The 23,506-nt window shown below is 52.2% G+C and overlaps 8 protein-coding genes across 8 annotated transcripts; 3 read left to right on the top strand and 5 right to left on the bottom strand.

Annotated features, from left to right (window-relative positions):
- Positions 1 to 353: 353 nt before the first annotated feature.
- On the bottom strand, positions 354 to 1,448 carry N7496_010898 (Zn(II)2Cys6 transcription factor domain-containing protein; the record flags this gene model as incomplete). Its single annotated transcript, XM_056703811.1, has 1 exon — positions 354 to 1,448. One exon carries the CDS (start codon positions 1,446 to 1,448, stop codon positions 354 to 356), a length of 1,095 nt encoding a protein of 364 aa, XP_056549771.1.
- Positions 1,449 to 2,109: 661 nt separating this feature from the next.
- On the top strand, positions 2,110 to 4,326 carry N7496_010897 (Tryptophan synthase; the record flags this gene model as incomplete). The annotated part of the gene is made up of 3 exons (XM_056703810.1): positions 2,110 to 2,245; positions 2,305 to 2,608; positions 2,685 to 4,326. 3 exons carry the CDS (start codon positions 2,110 to 2,112, stop codon positions 4,324 to 4,326), a joined length of 2,082 nt encoding a protein of 693 aa, XP_056549770.1.
- A 109-nt stretch (positions 4,327 to 4,435) lies between these two features.
- On the bottom strand, positions 4,436 to 5,675 carry N7496_010896 (zinc-binding alcohol dehydrogenase family protein; the record flags this gene model as incomplete). The annotated part of the gene is made up of 2 exons (XM_056703809.1): positions 4,436 to 5,328; positions 5,411 to 5,675. 2 exons carry the CDS (start codon positions 5,673 to 5,675, stop codon positions 4,436 to 4,438), a joined length of 1,158 nt encoding a protein of 385 aa, XP_056549769.1.
- Positions 5,676 to 6,051: 376 nt separating this feature from the next.
- On the bottom strand, positions 6,052 to 13,752 carry N7496_010895 (type I polyketide synthase; the record flags this gene model as incomplete). The annotated part of the gene is made up of 8 exons (XM_056703808.1): positions 6,052 to 7,499; positions 7,556 to 11,350; positions 11,406 to 12,154; positions 12,221 to 12,530; positions 12,604 to 12,636; positions 12,723 to 12,951; positions 13,059 to 13,472; positions 13,534 to 13,752. 8 exons carry the CDS (start codon positions 13,750 to 13,752, stop codon positions 6,052 to 6,054), a joined length of 7,197 nt encoding a protein of 2,398 aa, XP_056549768.1.
- Positions 13,753 to 15,004: 1,252 nt separating this feature from the next.
- On the bottom strand, positions 15,005 to 15,964 carry N7496_010894 (uncharacterized protein; the record flags this gene model as incomplete). Its single annotated transcript, XM_056703807.1, has 1 exon — positions 15,005 to 15,964. One exon carries the CDS (start codon positions 15,962 to 15,964, stop codon positions 15,005 to 15,007), a length of 960 nt encoding a protein of 319 aa, XP_056549767.1.
- A 352-nt stretch (positions 15,965 to 16,316) lies between these two features.
- On the bottom strand, positions 16,317 to 18,170 carry N7496_010893 (uncharacterized protein; the record flags this gene model as incomplete). Its single annotated transcript, XM_056703806.1, has 5 exons — positions 16,317 to 16,630; positions 16,699 to 17,063; positions 17,130 to 17,471; positions 17,525 to 17,855; positions 17,909 to 18,170. 5 exons carry the CDS (start codon positions 18,168 to 18,170, stop codon positions 16,317 to 16,319), a joined length of 1,614 nt encoding a protein of 537 aa, XP_056549766.1.
- A 336-nt stretch (positions 18,171 to 18,506) lies between these two features.
- On the top strand, positions 18,507 to 19,457 carry N7496_010892 (uncharacterized protein; the record flags this gene model as incomplete). The annotated part of the gene is made up of 3 exons (XM_056703805.1): positions 18,507 to 18,510; positions 18,623 to 18,840; positions 18,918 to 19,457. 3 exons carry the CDS (start codon positions 18,507 to 18,509, stop codon positions 19,455 to 19,457), a joined length of 762 nt encoding a protein of 253 aa, XP_056549765.1.
- A 537-nt stretch (positions 19,458 to 19,994) lies between these two features.
- Positions 19,995 to 20,399, top strand: N7496_010891 (uncharacterized protein; the record flags this gene model as incomplete). Its single annotated transcript, XM_056703804.1, has 1 exon — positions 19,995 to 20,399. The coding sequence occupies one exon, from the start codon at positions 19,995 to 19,997 to the stop codon at positions 20,397 to 20,399; it is 405 nt and encodes a 134-aa protein (XP_056549764.1).
- Between the last annotated feature and the right edge of the window lie 3,107 nt (positions 20,400 to 23,506).

Raw genomic sequence — 23,506 nt, 5'->3', positions numbered from 1 at the left:
GTCATATAGATACCGCCATGGGAATGGTATGAAATTTCAAGTGTCCTCCGTTCGGTTGCTGTGCTGGGCGGCTCAATCCCTGGAGACATCGCTCTCGGGTTTCAGATGAAACGGACCGTGTTGTCGGTATTCTAGAAAATCTCCACTTATTGTGTTCGGATGGACGATGGAATACCCATCCAATATGAACCCTTTGGTCGGGAAATTTGGACTTGCGCCTCATTGATTATTGGTCAATGGGGCTTCTGTCTCTATTTGTTTACCGCGCAGCAAAGGTGATCAAATTTTACAACCCTCCGCGGCTGTTTCTCCCTCGTGCTGTTGCCATGCAACATGGCCATCCATGCACTCCATCAGCTCTCAGTCATCAAGACGATTTGCTGATGAATCCGCACCCCCTGGTCAAGCGCAGTCTGGAACACTGAGGGCGACGTCATCTCTTGTTCCTTCATCGCTACCAGAGCGATCTTGGTCTGCGTGAGATTGAAATCGATGCGTTTCAGCAGGAGCTGGTCATGCGGACGCTGCACATTGGAGACGCTCAGCGATACTAGCAAGGCGCAGACTTCGAGGACCTTGAAATTGGCCGCAATCACCAAGGCCAGAACGGCAGGGTCCAGGGATTCCTTGGGGCAAGGAGCCGGGTGCTCGTGGATGAAGGCGGCACATTGGTCGCAGAGTGCGTCAATTGCGCGGAGAATGGGAGGAAGATGAAGGTGAATGCCTGTCCGCTGGTCGCGCTCTTTGAGCACCTTCGATGCGCAGTCGAGCTCACTGCATTTCTCAAGCAGGGTCGCAAAGGACACGGAGCTGTTTTTCCACCGATCTAGACCGACGCTCTCAGTGTCACCCGCCTGCGGGACTGACATCTCCGGCCACATGGGCGATACTATACGGGGAAAGCGGCTGCCCTCGTGCCCGTGAACCAGCGGGCTCACAACCCGCGCTGGCGACGATAACGAGCTGTCGCTTGGGTCGGTGCTTTGTGAAATGGCGCGGACGCCGATGGACTCGTCCATAGAGAAGTAGTCGGGGAGCATTGGAAACTGGGAGATGGGAGGACTGGGAAAGGCGTGAAGGTCGGACGGCATGGTGAGGCCATCGCTAGAGGTACCGTTACCCAGAAAGGACCCTGGCAGCGTCGCACCCTCCAATTGCCATGTGTTTTCTGGAGCAGCCTCGTTCCTGGCCCTGTTCCTTTCCGCGTTGGCGCCGTCACTCCTGGGAGACAGACAGGGTATCGGCGCAGGAGTGGTATGTCGACTGGCCGGCAGACTAGACAAGGGGCGATTGCCCCTCCGTGGTCGACCAGCTTTATGGCGGGGGAGAAAGTAGCATTGGCGCTTGGAAGTCAGACAGGCCTGACAAGCACCTCCCTCTGACGGCAAGAGACAACGAATCTTGCGCTCATGGCATTCTTCGCACGCGCTGCGAACCTTGGACTGCATCGTTGTCGAGAGAAGGTGCATCTTTTCGCGCCGCGAGAAAAAATCTTCTTCACGAAGGGGACCATTCTGGCCCCCAGGGCTCTCTATATCAGCTCGCGCAATATCGAGTAAGGAGAATTTAGCCGTCTTGGTCGTGCCATGGTGTTCTGCAACGTTAACTAACGTGTCCACTTGCGTGGCAACCAAGCCCAGTAGCCTCTAGGCTTGAAGTAAGCAAAGACCATCTAGCCACGAGTCCGTCCAATCACCATGATAAATCAGGCGAGACTGCGATACGAGCAGCCTGCAACTAAGGACTAGTTGCAGGCGATGCCGAACTTTGGAGTGGCCGATATCGCCCATTTGTTGGGTCTTTGATGGGGGCGAAAAGTCGGCCGATTTTGCGGCTCGGCCCGTTGGCTCTTGGATGATTTGGAGAGGGAATTGAGGTCAGGAGGGAATATACTGATTCTGCCGGGTTTATTTGTCACTGACATCCTCAAGAAAGCGGCTTCGTAGGCGGTCTACTCCACCGTTGTGAGATGTGCCAGTCTGGCCCCAATTCCTTCTCGTATCGTTGGCTCGGACTTGGGAATTTGAGTCGGACTCACCGCGCCTCTTTATCTTTTTACTCTCTCCCCCACTTCCCCCCTCCCCGCCCCTCGCAACCAGTGATCCCACCATGGACCACCTCAAGAACGTGTTCGCTCAATGCCAGCAGGAGGGCCGTCCGGCTCTGGTCACCTATGTGACCGCCGGTTTCCCTACCGCGGAGGAAACCCCGGACATCATGCTGGGCATGCAGGCCGGCGGCGCTGGTGAGTCACTCGCGGTCGATATCCCCCGCGACAGCAGAAATGCTAATCAATTGCGCAAGATATCATTGAACTCGGCCTGCCCTTTACCGATCCTATCGCCGACGGTCCTACCATCCAAAAATCGAACCTGAAGGCCCTGCAGAATGGCGTCACTATCACCTCCATGTTGGAGATGGTGCGGACGGCGCGACAGAAGGGGCTGACCACTCCGGTCTTGTTCATGGGCTACTATAACCCCATTCTCCGTTACGGACAGTCACAGCTGCTTGCGGACTGTCTCGAGGCCGGTGTCAATGGCTTCATTATCGTCGACCTGCCGCCCGAGGAAGCTGTGCGCTTCCGCAATGGCTGCACCAAGACTGGGTAGGGCGCCCACCAAACTCTCCCCTGACGCACTCCTCCATACAAGGGAAATCAACTAACTCAAGCGAAATCATAGTCTCTCCTACGTCCCCCTGATCGCCCCCTCTACCACCGAAGACCGTATGAAGTCCCTCTGCCAGATTGCCGACTCCTTCATCTATCTCGTCTCGCGAATGGGTGTCACGGGCGCCACGGGCACTCTTAACTCTGACCTGCCCGCCCTCATCCAGCGAGTCAAGGAGCTTTCTGGCAATGTGCCAGTTGCCGTCGGATTTGGTATCAGCACACGCGAACATTTCCTGAGTGTCACCTCTATCGCCGATGGCGCCGTCATCGGTAGCCAGGTTATCACAGTCCTTGGAGACGCCCCTGCCGGACAGGCCGCCCGGGCCGTGGAGGAGTATTGCTTTAACATCACCCAGCGAAAGGGTCGCGTCGGCGAGCCCTTGGCTTCCACGCCGAGCCAGAAGCAGAACGTTGCCACCCAATCTACGGCCGACGACGAGACTGCGACGACGGAGGGATCTGGAAAATTCGGTATTTTCGGTGGACAGTATGCCCCAGAGGCGCTCACTACTTGTTTGGCCGAACTAGATGCTGGGTTTGAGGCCGCGAGGAACGATCCCGCTTTCTGGGAGGAATACAAGTCCTACTATCCCTTTATGGGCCGCCCCTCCAGCCTGCACCAGGCCCAGCGACTCTCCGAGTACGCCGGTGGCGCGAACATCTGGCTGAAGCGCGAGGATCTCAACCACACCGGTTCTCACAAGATCAACAACGCCCTGGGCCAGATCCTGGTGGCACGTCGCCTAGGAAAGACGGAGATCATTGCCGAGACTGGCGCCGGTCAGCACGGTGTGGCTACGGCGACGGTCTGTGCTAAGTTCGGTATGAAGTGCACGATCTATATGGGAGCAGAGGATGTCCGCCGTCAAGCGTTGAACGTCTTCCGTATCCGTCTTTTGGGAGCCACTGTGGTCCCTGTCGAAGCCGGTTCGCGCACCCTCCGTGACGCCGTGAATGAAGCCTTCCGGGCATGGATCACCCGCTTGGACACCACGCATTATATCATTGGATCTGCGATTGGCCCTCATCCCTTCCCGACTATGGTGCGTACCTTCCAGAGTGTAATTGGAGAGGAAACAAAGGCCCAGATGGCCGAGCTCGGCAAGAGCCCGGATGCCGTCGTTGCCTGTGTCGGTGGTGGCTCTAACGCCGTCGGCATGTTCTACCCCTTCTCTAAGGTCCCTTCGGTTGAGCTCGTCGGTGTGGAAGCCGCTGGTGACGGTTTGGACACTACCCGCCACTCGGCGACCCTGAGTCGCGGCTCCGTCGGCGTGCTGCACGGTGTGCGAACCTATGTCCTGCAGGACCAGCATGGCCAGATTTCCGACACCCACTCTGTCTCGGCTGGTCTCGATTACCCTGGTGTCGGTCCGGAGCTCGCGGGCTGGAAGGAGAGCAACCGCGCAAGCTTCTTGTCGGCCACTGATGCCCAGGCCCTGGAGGGCTTCCGACTGCTGAGCCAGTTGGAAGGTATCATCCCCGCCCTGGAGACCTCCCACGCCGTCTGGGGTGCCATCCAGACCGCAAAGAGGCTGGGACCCGGCAAGGATATCGTCCTGTGCTTGAGTGGCCGTGGTGACAAGGACGTGCAGAGCGTCGCCGATGAGCTGCCCAAGCTCGGCCCTCAGATTGGCTGGGATCTGCGGTTCTAAATAGGCTTATAAACGCCACCAAAAATCAGAGTGGCTTAGGATCACTCGCGACGAACGTGGACGAACGGCAGAAAAAGAAGACAGTATAAAGCAACGAATTGAAACCAAACTATAGCGTATATACGAGTTTGACGCCACTGACATCTCCTCTTCGTAAACGATCCAGTCCCTTCAAAACGCCATCTAATCCACCCTCGCCCACCTCCGCCGGATGCGTCTGAACCTGTCTGCCCTCCAGCAGCCGCGACGTCAACTTCATGAAATCCCCAATAAACTGTGCATCCTCGACACTACCGGGGTAGTAGTTATCCCACTTCTGGAACGACTCGCCCAGAGCCGTGTAAGCCATGGTGAAGCCCGCTTCGACATCAGCTCGTGGCAGCGCCCCAACGGTGAACAGCCCGCAGTATTGAAGCCGACGATCAGGCGACGGCGGGGCCAGTGCATCGCAGCATTTAATGATAGACTCACCCGTCGTGATGCAGTCCAGTACTATGCAAAGTTGATTGCCCGTCAGCGCCCGAATGTCTTGTGCCAGGGCCGGCGAGTGGTGATCGAGGACATGATCCGCCCCGCGTGCTCGCACGAGCTCGAAATTGTGCGGCGAACAGGTAGTGATAACTGTGTATCCGGATCTGATTGTAAATTGGTTAGAAAGGACGTCAGACATGTGGTGGATAGTATAAGTCGGGGATTCAACATACAGTTTGGCAAACTGAATGGCCAGCGTGCCGGTGGCGGTGCTCCCGCCGTAGATGAGAATGGGCTCCTTGGCTGCTCCGGGCTGCGTGGATAATGGGAATGATGGATCCGGCAATGGCAATTGGAGTTGCTGGTACATTCCCTGGGCGACAGTCGTGATACCCACGGCCAGCGTGGCTCCGTCGGCGAACGATACCCAGTCGGGCAGCTTGATGTTGATGTGTGCCTTGACGGCGATGTACTCGGCGAATGAACCATCCGATAGATTCTCTCCATTACCTGCCATAACCAAGAAGTCAACTGTGAAACTTTGATTCTTTGACACAAAATATAGGCAAGATGGAAATCGATGGCAAAGAAGCTATTAGACGTATGGACTTACATCCGTGGTTAAACCCCGCGACACGATCTCCAACCTGCAATCCATGCGCAGGATCTACCTCTGCCCCGATTTCTTCAATAATGCCCGCATAATCACATCCCACTGTCGCCCCCCGGATCGAGATGAAATCAATGTGCTTCCAGTCTGTTGGGTTTAGGGCCACGGCTTTGGTTTTAATGAGAACGCAGTCGGGGGCGAGTTCAGGCATGGCGGCTTTGGTGGTGACTTTGGCCCGTCGGGAGCCGACGATCTTAATCGCTTTCATGCTGGAAGGGCTGGGGAAGAGAGAAGCGGTAAGGCAGGGGATACTAGAGAAGAGAAATAAAAGACAGTCCAAGACTTGATGGGTGGGAATGATGAGCTCTTTATATGCTGACACTCGGAGGATTTTCTACGGGGAATTAGGGCTTTCAAGGTCATGCTTCGGCATAATATTTGGATCATATACAGGGCCAATTGGGGAGACAGAAGGCAGCTTATGAGTAGGGCTGTCTGGAAAGATGGTTGGAAAGATGTTTGGAAAGACATCCGAAAGATCGTTAGGAAACAAGGTTCAAGTGTATCTTCTATGTGCTGCAAACTCTATGGGGTGCTTTAATTACTACGCACAGAGCAAGGAGGTGGCAATTTGGGCTCTGCACTCACTCCATCTCCTGTTGCCTGACACTCTCCGGCAGGAACTTGCTCTTCTGAGCAATGTTGACACTGAGCTTCGCCAGCGGCATGGGACTCAAGATATCAAAGACGGAGATATCGCATTTCAACTCACGGAACAGCCAATTGCGCACTTCGACCGCCTTCAAGCTGTCCACGCCGTACGAGTGCAGGGGCTTATCGGCATCGACATCCTCAGCCGACGCAGTCATCGCGTTGGCCAGGTTGGCCTTCAGCGCATCCTCGACAACCTGGCCAGCCTCTGCAAGGTCGGTCACCTTCGCCAGGAGATCAGCGAGGCGAACCTTCGAAGCTCCGGCGTCAGACGCGCCATCCTCGGGCAGCTCAATGCGGTGGTCAAACTTGCGGTCCTTAGGCCACAGACTGGTAATGTTGCCTTCGCGCTTCAGCTGTTCGGTGAAGCCCATGGCCAGAAGTGGCGGCACTGCAACACCATCCTCGGTCTTTCCCTTCATCAGCGTCTGCAAAATGATCATCACTTCTTCGATCTTAACGGTCAAGGACGCCAAGTGCTCGAACTTCTCGAGGAAGTTCTCAAAGTATGAGTTATCGGCAAACGCGCCGACGTCCATCACGGCACCGACTGCCAGTGCCGTACCAGGCAGTCCGGACTGGCGGCGATACAGCGCCAGTCCATCCTGGTAGGTGTTTCCGGCCGTGTAGTTACCCTGCGCTGGGTTACCGATGACTCCGGAAACAGACGACAGCATGATGAAGAAGTCGAGAGGTTGACTGCCAAACACCTGGTGCAGGTTCCAACTGCCGTAGATCTTCGGCTGAATAGACTCGGTCCATTTCTGGTGGGTCATGTTCTCGAAGGTGCTATCGCGCAGCACCATGGCGCATTGAATGACACCCCGGATGTTCCATCCTTGCTCGATTCCCAGCTTCTGGATAGACTGCACGGATTCCAAACTGCCGGTATCACAGGCAAAGGCTTCAGCGCGGCAGCCCAGGCCGCTCAATCGGCGGATATGTTCCTGCGCGTCTGCAGACTTGGGTCCGGAGCGGGAGAGGAAGACAAGATGACGGGCGCCGTGCTCAATCATCATCTCGGCGATGCTGGGACCCAGTCCTCCCAATCCTCCACTGAGAATATAGGTGGCCTCGGGGTCGAGTTGAAGCGCTGCAGGTCGCGGCAGAATGACTGGCACGGGTTCATCGCTCGTCAGATCCAAAACTGTTTTGCTGGTGCCCTGTTCAATGGTTTGCAAAGCCTGCTCAACCTGGGATGCAGGATAGACCTCAGGCGTGGAGCCTGGCTTCAGGTGGCCATTCGCAAGCAGGACCTGGACCTTTGATAGGATATCTGAAATCACGCGCGTCCGGTTCCGTTCCAAGACTTCAATGTCCAGGTTGGCAAAGATAACATTGGTCTGTCGGGCAGAAGACAGTCCGTGGTAGAAAGATTGGTCTGAAGAAAAAATGATTAGCAAGTGCGCTCGTGAATTAGATGCTGTGATTCCTTACCTCTATCACCAAACTCGATGAATCGTCCGAATTCACCAACACACAGCCACGCTGGCCGAGCCGCATCGTCATCGGCCAAGTTGAGCACGACATTGACACCCTCACCCTTGGTAGCACGAAGCACACTGCGCGCAAATGCCCCACTGTGTGAGTCGAAGACTTGGTCCGCAGGAATTGAGTGTAGCTTCTGAAGAGTCGCTTTCTCCTCCTCCGACTTTGCCGTGACATATACATTGGCTCCGAGGTGCTGAGCCAATTGAATGGCGGCCTGGCCAATTTCGCCAGCAGCACCGTGCACCAGAACCGAATCGTCAGCTTGGATACCGGTCAAATTGACCAGAGCGTAGTAGGCCGTGGCATAGGCCTTGAAAGCTGAAACGGCTTGAATAGAGCCGACCTGCTGGGGCACGGGCTGCACCAAGTCCTGCGATTGACGAGCATACATGCGGCAACCCTCAGGTCTGACCGCAACGACCTGCTGCCCGACCTGGAACCGCGAGACCAGGGATCCCACACGTGTGACCTTTCCGGCAACCTGGCCACCGATACCCGTGTTTTGGCTGAAACCCTTGGCAATGCGAACATCAGCCTCCTCAAGGCTGACGTATTGGACCTGAATCTCGACCTCGTTCTCGCCCAGTGCAGAGGTGTTAATCTCGTCGTCCACCCAGCGCAGGTCGCTCAGTAATCCTGTCTTGCCGGCAGAGAGACGTAGAGCCCGATCATTCTGCTGAAGGGGCTGCAAGAGCGACTTCAACTGAGCAGCATGGCGATCAATCTCGTGATCGAAGCTGTTGTTGCTCATGAAACGAGGAATCCAGATAGTTCCGTCCTTCTCTGCATACTCCATCTCGGTCTGGTAGGATTTGGCCGGGGAGGAAGCATCAAAGCATGCTAGAATGACCTCAACTGCACTGCTAGATGAAAGGTCTATGGCAGGTGACAGATCCAAGTGCGGGATCGTCAACTTTGCCATTTCGACACGCAGTGTGCGAAGCAGACCAATGGTGGGACTCCATTCAATGTTGGAGGAGTTGAGAAGCTGTCCTCCACGAGTAATCCAGAGCACGTACTCGGCAGAGGTGACAAGATTTTGGAATTGGGTGAGACTTTCCTCACTCCAACCCAGAACAAAGGGCTCTTCAATTTCAACCAGAGAGATGATCCATTTGTCGGCCAGGTTGGCGCTCTCGGCAAGAGTGACGGCCCGGACTGGGATTTCCTGCGCAGAAATGGCACGCTCAAGGTTGGCTTGCAGAGCGACAAGCGCGGGCGTCATGTTAGGTGCCTGCAGGATGACAATTTCCTCAGGGTTGCTGTCCTTGGCATTGGCCACCGATGTAATCACAATAGTACTCTGAGATGTCTGGTTGTAAACCTGGCTGGGCTCCAGGCCTGCGAGTACAAGTCTGTCATTCCAAGCTTGCTTCTCGACTGTGTCTGCATCTTGACCTGCGAGAAGGAGCCGACCACCAGCACGGAGCAAGGAGCGGAGAGACTTCAGGCTGACTTCGATATCCAAGTCTGACTGGGGGCTCGTGCTAGACAAGATGAGATCAAATTCAGGGAGATCGCGCTTGACTCCCTCACTCAAATCTAGTTGGATATACTCCAACTTGTCAAATGCGTCACCAAGTGCCTGCTTCACACGCTCCAGCTCCTCTTGCGACGTGGCAGCAACTGTGCATCTGCGGAAGCAGAATCGTCGGCTTGCGAGAGGTCCGTATTTCCGGACGATATCAACCAACGATTCACCGATAACCAGTACGTTCAATTCTGGCTCCTTGTGACAGATTCTCTGCAGCCATCCATCGACTTGAAGCTGCACCTCCTCTGCTGAGGTGAGAGTCTGATCCGCGATTGCTGCCTCGCCGCTCTGAATCACTGCTTCTCCCTTCCAGTGCTCGATATCCTCAGCCCACTGTAGGTGACCGGTTCGCTTAGGGGCCTGCGACTCACTGAGAGAGTGCATCGGTGCGGGGGGTACGGCAGATGAAGTCACTTCTCGGGCCACAAACTCTTGAATAATCAGACCCGGCTGGTCGAATCCAGCTGTGGACATGACGACTGTTCCGGCGGTCTCGCGCTGGCTCTTGGAGTGACACTGAGTGAAACCCTTCAGTTCAAGACCCGCAGTTGACGGGATCGTTGCAGAAACGAACAACCGTTCCAACGAGACTGGGACGGAGGCTTCACGCATAGGGCTGCCGCCAGTATCACCGACAAACAGCAGATGGAACATTGCGTCCAGGGTGGCAGGGTGGATGATATGAGGGAACTCGAACTGATTGGGCATGCTACTCTTAGTATCAGGAACGGTGATGGTTCCGTGTGCAGAGCGGCTGGGCCCATGAGCGTGCGCTTCAGTCATGTTCTTGAAACTGGGGCCGTAGTGCATGCCCACTGCATCCAGGCCGTTATAGAAAGCGCGCACGCTGGTCTGTGTGCAGCGTTTCTGAACCTCAGCATACTGGTCGCGGTGCGAATTCCATTCAGAGTCAGTCTCGTCAAATAAGATCCGTACCGTACCCGATGAATGCTCTGCCCATGATCCTGAGGCGGAGCAGGAGTAGAGATGGAAGTCAAACCAAGAGGCCTGTGCTGCCTCAGTGGCATCTAGGGGCTGGAGGTTCAGGATAGTCTCGATGGAGTGTTCGGCCGAGGGGATCACCAGGCCGCGGTCAAATCGCACATTGCAGAGCTCAAAGGCCTTGGGCATACGAGCGTCTGCAATTTGATTGGCAGCTTCGATGACCATCGCCAACATACCGGCCGCAGGGAAGAGGATAGATCCTTGAATGTTGTGGTCCTGTAGCCAAGGGTTTTCAGGCAGGCGCAGAATGTTTCTCCATCGGGGTGCCATAGGGTTCTGGTCGTGCACAGGAGCACCGAGGAGGTCGGTCCGGGGATACTTCTGGAACCGCTTAGAGCGGCTACTGTACGATTCATGCCAGAAACCCTTGTCATGATTCCACGGGTAAGGTGGAAGGTCCACCAAGGTTCGGGGCTGATAGTCTGCGTTGATGCCATTGACCTTGGTGATATCCACTGCGTGGCCTAAGCTCCAGAGCGTCGCGGCGGCCGCAAGAGCAGTGGCCTGAGCGTCCTGGCCGCGCTTCAAGGCCGACGTGTAGGTGAGGGTTGAAGCGAGCTTGCTATTCACGCTGGTAACAATCTGGTTGATAGGACCCTTCAGGGCTTCGTGGGGACCCAGCTCAACAACTGCGCTGTACTCAATCGGAGTAGCGCGTCGTCGGCCGCGCATGGCCGGGGCATAGGTCAACAGGCTAGACATAGCTTCGGCAAACCGAACTGGTTGCACCATGTTCTGAACCCAGTAACAAGTGCCGAGCTCCGACGGGTCGATCATTGCTCCAGTCACAGACGAAAACATAGGGACGGCATCCTTCGCCTTGGCCACAGGAGTAATGGTTCCCATGGCAGTCTTGTAGTCTTCAGCAACCAAATCCATGTGAGCTGAGTGATATGCGGTCTGCACGCGAAGTTGGCGAGCAAATTTCTGATCTTTCTTCATGCTTTCCTCGAGCTGCACAATCGCCTTGTGATCTCCGGAAATGGTCACACTGCTAGGTGAATTGTAGCAGGCGATGGTTGCAGTGCCCTCAGTAACACGATCGAGGTAGGGCTGCGCTTCTTCAGGACTGAGACCAGCGGCCAACATGCCTCCCACGATCCCTTCCTGACGGTTGCCGACGTCAGCGGAGTAGACACCACGGTGGTAAGCGATCTTGACAGCATCTTCATGGGAGATTGCTCCGGACGCATAAGCGGCTCCTACATGGGAGTCAGTAAATCATATCCATGGGCGTAACGAGTGCTCTCGACTTACCGATTTCGCCACTCGAATGGCCAACAACAGCCCTGGGACGCACTCCCCAATATCTCATCAGATCAACCAAACCCAGTTGCACGGCGGTACACATAGGCTGACTAAAGATTGGGCTGTCTAGCCGCTTGCTGCTGGTTACCTTGAGCTCGTCAAAGACGTTCCAGGTGCAGCCGCACTGCTCTAAAGCAGTTTGAGTTCTCTCCAAACTAGCACGGAAGGCCGGATGCGCGAGCAACTCCAGGCCCATCGTCGGCCACTGTGCACCCTGTCCGGTGAAGACCCAGATGACATTATCGGCCTTGGAAACGCGACCAAGTTTAGGCAGTCCATCCCGGAGAGTCTCAACAAGGTCTTCCAGCGAGCTAGCCGTGGCAAAGCTACGGTAGCCGAAGATAGTTCGTCGGGTTGCGAGAGTGTGGGCCATGTCCTCCATGCGATTCTGCATCAACTGCAGGTCCTGCGCCGGGGAAAGGCTCTTGGAAGACTGCAGGTTTTTGTCAATGGAGTCCGCATAGATCTTGGCCATTCGCTGGAGGGTTCCTTGGTCAAAGGCCGAGAACACATAGAGATGCTGGCGCTCAGAGTCTTCTTCCATATCTGATTCTTCGGACACATTGTCCGAGTTGAAGCCTGAGTCAGCATCCAATTGGGGGCTGATCGCAGTAGTTTGATGATTGCCGGTCAGACCGCGACTCGTGAGGTAATTGTATGCATCGTCGATGATGACGTGCGCATTGGCACCTCCATAGCTAGTTGAACAGATACTGTTAGAATCTGCGGACCGCTACTCTGAGGATGAAATTGAAAGGACATACCCAAAAGAGTTTACACTGGCACGACGAAGGCCCTCACTAGGCCATGCCATGGACTTTGGCGGCAGAGCCACCTTCCAGTCATCGAGACGCAGCTTAGGGTTGAGAGTTTCCCATCCTGCATTCGGAGGGATGAAGCCCTGCTCCAAACTTAGGACTGCGGCGATGACTCCGGCCAAGCCCGAAGCACCTTCCGTATGTCCAATGTTGGTTTTGACTGAGCTAACGTATAGGGGAGGCTGCTCAGGCTGACGGGCCTTCCCGAACGTCGCGCCGATGGCGGAAAGCTCAATTGGGTCGCCCAGTGCCGTTCCTAAATGAACCTAGCGTTTAGCCTTGTTTTTCTCGGACATACAGAGTTATAAAATGGATTCAGACTGCCTCACCTGTTCCATGTGCTTGAAAGAAGCCAGTGTCGGCTAGGAGAGGCCAGCATCCGCATATGTGGTGCGGATGAGATCTGCCTGCGCGGCCGCGGCGGGCATCGTAATGCCTGGAGTTCGACCGTCCTGGTTGAGGCCACTGCCTCGAATGATGGCACGAATAGTGTCTCCATCAGCCAGAGCATCGCGCAAGGGCTTCAAAATGATTGCCCCAATACCCTCACCACGACCGTAGCCATTGGCCCGGGCGTCGAATGTATGGCTGACTCCGTCAGGGCTCAAGAAATGTTGAGCTGTCAGGGAGTGCATCATGTCAGGGGTGAGAAGCAAGTTGGTTCCGCCAACAATGGCCTATACATGCACTTCTGTTAGATTGATCACGAGCCTTTGATGGGCAGAGGAGGGAGGGAATGGGTACACCCCGAACTGGAGTGTATGGGAGTATCTCCGGGACGTACCATTTTCGATTCCTTCAGACGGAGCGACTGGCACGCCAAATGCAAGGCGTACAAACTAGAGCTGCATGCGGTGTCGACAGTGAAGGATGATCCGCGTAAATCAAAGAACCAGGAGACACGGTTAGATAACATGGCCTTTCCTTTGCCAGTTGCCTGATAGGGGGCTGCATCGTAGATGTCGCTGTTTGCGAGATCGCCATAGTCGCCCGTGAAGCAGCCGCAGTAGACGCTGGTCATCGTCCCTGGGAGAGTTTGCATGGGAATGCCTGCATTCTCCAAGCTCTCGTAGGCCACCTCGAGCATGAGACGCTGCATGGGGTCCATACCAGCTGCCTCTTGGGAGGTCATAGAAAAGAAGGGAGCGTCAAAGACGGACACATCCTCAGACAAGAAGCAGCCAGTCTTGACGTTGGTCTATAGCACTGGGTCAGTTTCACTGAAGACTGCAAACACGACAATTCTGTGTCAAACGTACAGTGCCTTTGCGATCATTATTGGGATGGTACCACGAATCAACGTTCCATCGATCAGCGGGCACCTCTGAATGAGCCGAGCGTGCATTACTGATCATATCCCAAAAGCCCGACAAGGTAGAAGCCTCTCCCGGGTATCGGGCGGCCATACCAATGATGGCCATGGGCTCAATGGCATCTTGGGCGAGGATCTCGTCCCTCTGTTTCGTGTCGAGCGACATTATGTAGTCTTGTGATGTAGAAGCCTGAGCTCTGTTAAACCAGCCTCGAGAGTGCAGGCGCCCGTTATTTAATTTATACTGATATTGTCTTCGCTATCGTTCTTCATTTCTTACTTTGTCCATTTTGGGAACTGTCGAGGCCATATCACCATGGCCCCCAAAGCTCGGTCACGCCACGTCTCTGATTGAATGAGGTCTTGGTATGGAACTCTCGGGGAATTTTCCTTCGTATGAAAACGTGCTGGATGAGGCTCTCTATGCATATCAACAGATCTACTGCACTGCAGACACAAGGATCTATAGACCGATCCACCTACTAGTCCTTCGGTGCTTACTGAAACTGGCTCCACTGTAATCCGGCAGCATTCGAAATACGCCGACGGAGTAATAGGGTCCGTATTAGACCGAGTCTCGCCCGAGCGAACTTGCCAAGGAAAAGCCATTCATGATGACCACCATCATAACGGGTAATATGAGAAGACACAATTCTTGGGCTTGGTATCGGAAGCAGCAGAAATTCTAGTACTGAGAGCTTACTTGGCGAGGGTGGGGGCGGTAGAAGTGGAGAGACATGTTTGGGTGACAGGAGTTGTTGGTACAGCGGGGGTTGAAATATTTACTACTAACTTTCTACCATCTCGGAGGAATTGACTATTCACTTCTAACACATATTTTGTTACCTCTTTCGACACCTCTTTCAACACCTCTTTCAACACCTCTTTCAACACCTCTTTCAACACCTCTTTCAACACCTCTTTCAACACCTCTTTCAACACCTCTTTCAACACCTCTTTCAACACCTCTTTTGATAACTCTTTTGATAACTCTTATAGAATGATTCATGTCGAGAGTAAAGAAACAAAAAGTTAATCAAATCTACCTACATTTACGTGTCAATTGTAATTGTAAACAAAGCTGCATGTATTAGTCTTAGCAGACTTTAACGAGGTCGACCAAAATATCTTCTTAGCCTACCTCAAATTTCGCCTGTGTAAAAGCGCATTTCTATGTAACGAACGATCCAATTACCTATCTCCTCTGAAAATCAATCAACTCTCTCTATACTACATACCCACGGATGTAAAATGACGGCCTTGGATGAATCTGACTAAAAAGAAGCTAAAGGCTAAATAAATAGGCCGAAGGCTGCGGACCGGGCCTGATTTAACATTCGGGGAGGCCCTTCCCGTCGGCCTCCACCGTAGTGGGTACATATCCGTTTTTTTTTTCAATTCTCTTGAGCCAATAACCTCTAGAATCCCATCAATTCGGCTTCGCTTTTCGCTGCCAGGATTGCTTGGACCACTTGCTGCACCTCTTCAGACTTCCGAGGCACATCGTGGGCTGCCGAATGCTCCACCTGCTCAACCAAGCGGGCATCGCAGAGGTTCCGGCAAAGCGCTGCCTGCGCGAACACCTCTGCAGTATCGCTCTGTCCTAGTACATGAACCGTGGGGATCTTCACTCGCGTGGACGTTAATGATGGATGGAATACACGGGTCATCAGCTCCTCTCGGTCGGCCACGGATGCAGCTCTCCACTGCTCGACTGCTGCGGCGGGAGCAATGAAGCCATTATCACCTCCTAATCGCAGAGCTGAGGATATAGTTTCCATAAAGGCTTCCCTTGGCGAAATGTCAGACCCAATGGATAATGGCACAGATGGGTCGGGACCAGAAGACTCCATATCCGTCGCCAAATATTGCAATGTGTCAAAATCGTCCGACACGAATCCACGAATAATTTCGCAGCTTAAAGACATGTCAGACGAAAAGGCCGGACCGGCGCAAGAGAAGAGCACAGCGAAATGCACCGGGGGCGGCTCCGAGTGTTGTAGAAGATAACAAAGGGCTAGTGTAGCGCCTTGGCTGAAGCCGAAGATGGCGTCAAACGGCCCGTCTTCTGCAATCACCTCAGCCACCAGATCATGAGAGGCTTGAATCTCGTTCGGTGTAAACCCAGTGAACCAACCGAAGAATGGGCCAGGAACCATCTCACTCATACCTGCCTCGGCGAGCCCGAAGATTAGCTGAGAATGTATGCCAGACGAAAGGAGCAAATACGAACCTCGTACTCGGTCGCTTTCCACAGGACCATCGATGAAAATATATTCATTTTCCATAGACTCGTCCAGAGCTTCACAAATAGCGGTCAATTGGGTTTCGAAAATTGTAGAAGAAGTGCCATGGCCGTGTAGACAGAGTACTCGCATGATCGGTGGATGCCGAATATATATTTAGCCGGTAATTATGTATAGTTCAAGTAGTTTCAAGAGCAAGAAATGGGGACGCAGAGGTTGCAAGACTGGTTGGCCCGTGCTATTTATATATTCCCTGCAGCCAAAGTGGCTCCCTTAAGGGCCTTCTTCTTTGCGACTAGGTTTGCAGGATATCTGCAGTCTAGCCTAGGGGATTTTTTCTTTAGCTGGTTACCGGTCAATTTTAGCACGGCTCGCACACTGTAGCGTTGGCGGATAGGCCGATCATGTTTCCAAACATAAACAAACAGAAAGTAAAACAGGAAATTCTTATTTCGGGTTATACTGTATGCTTTTATTCAAGGCTTCAGTGTGTCTTCTTTAGCTTGGGGTGTCTCTGCCAGGTAAAAAGGGCAGCCACAAATCCCGCCGCTGCCATGTAAACACACACTCGCATGCTCTGGCTAAATGCGTCCGAATACGCCTGTCGTACCGCAGTAGCCTGGGATGCTCCCAAGGTATCTATGATCTTGGGGGAGGTCTGCAAGGCTTGAATCTGTTCTTCTGAGAGAATTCCTCTGAGATCACGGTGAGACTGGAGTCGAAACGAAGCATTGGCCGCCGTCACTCCAACGCTACCACCAAAAACGCGAACCTGTGAAACAATACCTTGGGCCACAGCTATAGAAACGAGAGTCAGATCTTGAATATATAGGGGAGAGTGTGAAACTCTGGACTCGGGGACATACCATGCAAATTGGCACTCGTCTCGATAGTAGTCAAAAGACTGATACTGGAAAAGGTGAGACCAATTCCAAACCCGACAATTGCCTCAAACCCATATACCTTGGCCGGCATTTTCAGGTCTGAGGGGATAGTCGATAGGAGACCTGCACCCAAAATCACCAAGGCAGTCGCCACAGCAAATGTGTCAAAGGTGCGGTTCTTTTTACTGGATAGCGCTCCTCCCAAGAATGAGCCAACAGCGACGGCGCAGAGCAAAGGAAGCAGGCGCACACCAGCAGCAGCAGGGCTCTGGGAGTTGACGATTTGAGAGCGCAATGGCAGGTTAAAGATCACGACAAAAAACGTGAATCCGGTAAACATAGTGGATCTGACCCGGATTGTCAGTAGGCTGCCTTCAGTCATCAAACAACAAAGGCTTTATCGAGGGACTAACATGATACCTGCAACCAGAACTCGGTGCTTAAAGAGAGTTGCTGGATAGATTGCAGAGATGTGAGACCATCGAGGCCGGGAAAGCACAAACGACCATAAGAATAGAGCTATCCAACAAATAGCCCCAATGACCAGTGTGGCAACAACCAGGGCGCTATCCCACGCTGCGGTACCCGTGCCTCCCTCGTGAAGTCCGAAAACGACCAGAATTGATGCTAACAAAAGTAACACACTGCCGACTACATCGAACTGGGAGAAGCTTTTCCGAGCCACCTTCTCGTGGGAGCGGCCTCGAGGCCAAGCAATCGTGAACATAACCATAGGGACCACGCCGCATGGAGCACTAATATAATGAATTTAGTATCAATTTCAATTCAAACCAACGGAGTTACGTACTTGATCCAAAAGATCCATCTCCACGACGCGTACTCGGTCAAAATTCCACCAAGGATTGGGCCGAGGACGCCAGCAACGGCAATCGAGGCACCCACCAATCCTGATACTAGCGGCCACATCTTGGGAGTACTGATCTCCAAGGCCACGATCAGGCTAAGTGCATATAGACCAGAGCCTCCTACCCCCTGGATGGCCCGGAAGGCGATCAGCTGGTGAAGTGTCTGGGCACATCCCGCCCCAATGGAGAAAGCGATAAAGACGGTGAATGCGCCGAGCACAGCATACATACGACCGACAAAGTCGCTCAACTGCGCAAAAATCACAGACATTCCTAAGACTCATTGTCAATACATCTTTCTAGAATGAAAGAAAACCTGGCCATACCCAAATAGGACAGTGTGTAGGCCAAGATGACCCACATTGCCTCAGAAAGTGAGTCGAACCGCAGAGCGATTGTGTATATAGAGGTCGACACGATGGAATTGTCCATCATGGACAGCATCAAGCCAACACACAGGCTGAACAGAATCAATGATATGCGCCATGTCGCCAAGGTCTCTGTCTCCTCCCCTTCGCGGTCGTCAGGACCGGTGGCGTAGCCATTCGACACCTCCTCCAGCGGTGATACCACTTTCGCTTCGTCCATCCCGCTGCTAAACGCAAATTAACCAACGAAACCGTCTCTGTATTTCCGATCTGGAATAATAATTGAACAGTATGGCCGAAAAGAAAATGTTGAAGAAGATGAGATCCCTCACGGTTCGACTTCGGCCCTTTTAGGGCTAATCGGCCGACCCATCGCCGAGCCAGTCGGCGCATTTAAAATGGGCCGTGACAACTAAAATCTCACCAATGTTGAGGGTTTGTGGCAGGTTGACATGACCCACAATTTCGCAGTCTCTTTCCATATGTAGTGAATTGATCGAGGCTCAAAAGAGCATACCGTTCCTTCTAATCGCGCAGACGAAACATCTTATTCACAATGCGTGTGCTTTGCCTTCATGGAATGGGCACCAATGCCGACATCTTCCAGTCCCAAACTGGCATGTCTTGAATGTCGTTCCTGTCAATTCATGATAAAGAACTAACATGGACTAGCTACGTTTCGTTCTCTTCTACCAGACTATTATGAGTGGGAATTTGTCGACGCCGATCATGACTGTGAGGCCGCCGAGGGAGTAAGCCAGATCTACCCTGGGCCCTACCTGAGTTTCTACAACACCCCCTACACCAAAGAGGTCTCCAAATCGCATGCATTCATCGATGAGATGATCGAACAGGATGGCCCCTTCGATGCCATCATGGGTTTCAGTCAGGTGGGTTTCTGCGAACTCCCACAATCTATACATCCAAATATCAGGGTTGATTTAGGGAAAACCACGCGCAATTATAGGGAGCTGCTGTTGCCGCCTCGTACATTCTGAAAGCTCAAGCCTCCGACTCTTTAGCGCCCCCGCCTTTTCGCCTAGCTATCTTCATCTGCAGTAGTCTGCCATTTTCGACGGACCCGTCGGCAGGATTCAACATCACTAGATTATATGAGACCGGGGGAGACATGTTGACCAGTGATCTGGCATACTGGAAATCGTTCGCCGGAGCAGCCCCGCCTACCACCATACCGCACGTTAATTGCGGGCTGAATGGTACCTTGTCCGACGCCCATCTGGACCCCACAGATACCGTACATCGCTATCATCCATTGGCAAACACGGTCGCCAATCGTATTGATATCCCGACGGTTCACATATACGGACGGGACGACCCATATAAAGGTCAGAGCGTGGCTTTACTGGGATTATGCAGTAGCCAGCAAGACCTAACTTATTCTTACGAGCACCCTGGGGGTCATAACGTGCCGACAATGGAAACCGTCTCAAAGAACATTAGCAATCTTATTCGCAAGGCTGTGACTAGAAGCGAACTCATGTTCTAAGTTGCCACTGAGGAGGATTGTGATCTTGTGGACTTCTCCCTTTTTGAAAGTGGGAAAACAGAGGAAAACATTGATAAGCCCCGTGTGGGGTTGGGAAAGCCATGGAAACCAGAACCGGATTTATACCGATCTTGACAGGCACCAACGACTACAGACATCCACATTCTATCCAAATGTACATCGCGTTCGAGGTTTCCAGATCCTATATGTTTACCCCGGACGGGTAGCCTGAGCAATCATCACCGAGTCATTGCAGAAAACGACGGTCACGGCTGATATAACGACTTGAACTTAGTGGGGATTGACAACATTGACTTCAATTATCGAGCATGCCAATAAAAAAGGGTAAAAAGAAGTTAAAGCCGCACGACATGCAGCTTTCGAATATTTATTTTGTTACTTTTTCATCTTTCTCTTAAACTCGTCTAATATGGCATGAGCATGATAGTACGACTACTTCCACGAGAAATGATTAACTTTCTCTCAAGTCACTGTCAGTGAGACTAGATTGTTTAGTAGGAGATAATCAGCTAAAGAATGATTCAAATTAAGCCCTATCCTAAAAAGGAGAGCGTCAATGAGCTCTTCAAACCGCAGTTCGCTCTTAACTCAGGGTCACTTACCGCGCTGAACGCCGATCTGGTTCATGGGGAAGAGAACACTAATGTTTGGCGTGCGTACCCATATTTGCTCTCTACCAGCTCGTCAGAGTATGAAATTAAAATAAATCATGGCCTTGGAGGCGTGGTCAATCTAAACGATGTTCCTGGGTGCCGCAAACGGGGAAGTTTGTGCCGGAGTGTCCTGCCAAATCTTCACTGGTGTGCGGATCGTGAGTTGGGTGTTGCCGGTGTCATGTTCACACAAGCCCAGCCTATGAAGAGTCAGTTGATTACGAATATGTTTCTCGAGTTGGAAGCCGCGTTATATCGGACTTTGTAGGAGCGAGGTGCAAAGTATGGACATTGGAACGGTGACGGGTTGATCCCTTGATTCCTCTAACCTTTCGTTGCTGAAGGCTGTATGTAGCCCCTCGCTAGTACGTACTGAAGCTAAGCTACCTTGGCTTACACTTTTCTATTTTACGTACATCATCTACGTTCTTATTCTGCTGGCCAGCCTTCCAGTATCCTTTACAAATTGAAGAGAATATCACCTGCAACGCAATGGTTAGTTTTGCATACATGATCCTGTTCTATCAACCGGTTGATCATCAGGGCCAACATCTGCTACTGCCTCCTAGACCATGGCAAGTATGTCTGTATGTGGACCTCATCTCTTGTCGTATGAATTTCTATTTCGGACGGTGGGAGAGGAAATATTTCACTATCTTCGCCATGGTCTCCATCTTCTCCACAACCGCAAGTATTGCTGCCAAGGTGGTCAGCTGCATGTCCCGTGCGCAGCAGTTTTTGGAAGCGACGCCCGGGGCCTCGATGAATCACTGCAGGGGAATTTGGTATGCTTCTCTGGAAGGACAGCCTCGAGTGTTCGTGTCCTCCGTATAGTCAGCCTCCGGCATCCTAGATGCCAAGTCGCGTGGGCCATTTATGTGGGCATATATTGTAGCTCCCTCACTTCGGTCGCCGGGAGAGCTAGTATGTTAGCCCGGGGTAATTGTTTGGGTTTCGACTTGACTAATATCTGACAGATCTACATCTATTAGTTAGTAAGATAGACGCATAATCGCGAGTCGAGCTTCCCTTCTATTCTCTTATCGAGGGAATGTGACCTAAAGCTCGCAAGATGCTAAGTCGCTGGTATATTGACGCTGGAACTACGAAACTCTGAAATGCGAATGGTCGACTTGCGAAGATTCTTTTGGATTCTTCGGCTTTTCTTTGTTTTGGGAAGTGTGCCAGGAAGATACCACTCGTTCGAAGGCGATGCCTCATAATCCGCTCGAGATCCAAGAGGAGGTGGCAAAACATCTTATTAAAGCAAGCTGAATCTTATGCATAGGGCGAATTGCCTAATCAGACAAATCCTCCACGTACTAGGGCACCTCCTAGGTGTAGTGGGTGTAGGGAGATTGGTCACAGGATTAATGTGTGTAAAAATCGCTTTATCTAGTTAAATTAATGTAGGTTGGTTAAGATAATCGATTCTGAAATTCTACACTATGGGAGGGTGATCGGGTCGGGCGGGAATTACGTTAGTGGTTCTTACTCCCCTACCTTAGGTACCTTAAATTTTAGTATTTTTCGGTCGCGTTTTTAAGATATTTTAATAAGATAGGCTAATCTATCTTTGTGTCAAAGAGTATTAGGGGATTTCTACCGAGAATAGGGTTATGTAAGGGGGGTAAGTTTGTAAAGGGGATGTTTTGATGGGGGCGGTGATGAGGGCGGAAGTGGCTTCTTATCAGTTTTGGATTTTGGCGTTTATCGGCCGCCGTAGTACGGTACCGAAGTTGAGGCGTTACCCACTTTTACATACAAAAAATAGAGTAATTGAGTTTTCCAGACGATAAAGCCGAGTCACTAAAATATACATCTCCACTTTTCCACGACAAAAACATACAACAGCCAGGATTCGCATGTGGTCACCCACCATACTACTAACTGGCCGGCGTGTGGCTTAAGTACGGCTGAGCGGACGGGAAGCCCTGTTCTCCACACCCTATGGTCGTATGTACTGGGAATGCCATTGAAGAGGAATATATCCTTTGAGATAATCGAAATACGATGCATAGAGAGCTGCTTCAGCGTCGCGCGACTAGAGTGAGTAGGGTGAATGGACAATAGACAGGGTGAGAATCCAGGTGAGAGCAGGTGATTCTCACCCTCCGTCGCGCGACTACAGTATTAAACCTCTCGTATCTGGCTCACAAACAGCGTTATTAGCTCACCTCGGGCTAGCTGAAACTTTAGTCTCTTCGCATATACATATCAAATCAAATCCCATCCTAGGATTCGTTAGGCTAACGGCAAGGCTAACTTCAGTTAGGCCAAAGTAGCTAGTTAACCAGAAGGGAACGGTAGTTTCCTACTAACCCCTTCGGACTAATACGAAAGTAATTTTATACTAAATAGTGATTGATAAACGTCAAGATTAATATAAACCTTACTTCACTTCTCGGGGAAATACTTCTACCGGGAACGGTGATTAGCTAATACTAGAAAAGGTAACTTACCTAATACTAGAGACCTGTCGCGGTTGTCGTCTTAGGCTATTTTTCCGCCTCTGAGAGATCGATGGCCGACAATAGCTCCCTAGATTATAAGGCTCTCTTTCTACAGGCGGAACAGAGGCGTAAGTAGGCTGAAGAGCGTACCCGTCGGATAACTTTCCTAGAATTCCTAAACCACTACCATAACCTCCTATCCCGGCTATTGAAAGTCGCAACGCTATCACGCTCGACCACTAGGACGATCCCCCTCCCCAAGGGTAAACATTCACCGACACGACTCCGTCTATCAGCAGACAATCTGCAATATGCTCCGATTCTGACGACAGTTGGGACCCCCTTCGCCAGCAGCCCTATATCTCCAACTCGGCTGCTCGCCTCAGCGCAGCCTATCGGGCATGGCACACGAACCTTGCCCCATTTCACAACATCCCTTCCCGGACGGCTCATCCGAGGGAACATATTCGAAAGGGCCCACTCCACTTGAGTAGTACCATCTACTCCGAAGCGCGATGACCTGGAGAGGCATTATTCTTGCTGACTCTACACCAAAGGCCATGATCTTTATTCTTATACTAGTGGAAGGTGGCTTAATAGGGACGAGCTCGAACGAAACTCTCGCTAAATCCAGTTCGACTTCACTGCACTCTGTGAAAGGGCCATCCGCGTATGTCCAGGAGTAACCAAGGTTGTCGAGTATGAAAAGCTAGAGGGTGGGTTCAATAGAGTCTTTATTTTCGCAATAGATAATGGTTCTTGTGTTGTCTAAGGTTGCCGACTAGCATTGCTAGCGCACCAAGGTTAACAACTAACTCGGAGGTCATAATAATGATATATTATAACCCTGATTCACCTATCCTTTCCTTGAAAATTCAGCTCTCACGCTTACTGATTGTTATTCTATATAGTGAAAACCAAG

Source organism: Penicillium cataractarum (assembly GCF_028827025.1).
Source record: "Penicillium cataractarum strain IBT 29864 chromosome Unknown utg000009l, whole genome shotgun sequence".
NCBI lineage: Eukaryota > Fungi > Ascomycota > Eurotiomycetes > Eurotiales > Aspergillaceae > Penicillium > Penicillium cataractarum.
Note: the sequence above shows the minus strand (reverse complement) of the source record. Positions and strands in the feature narration are given on the sequence as shown.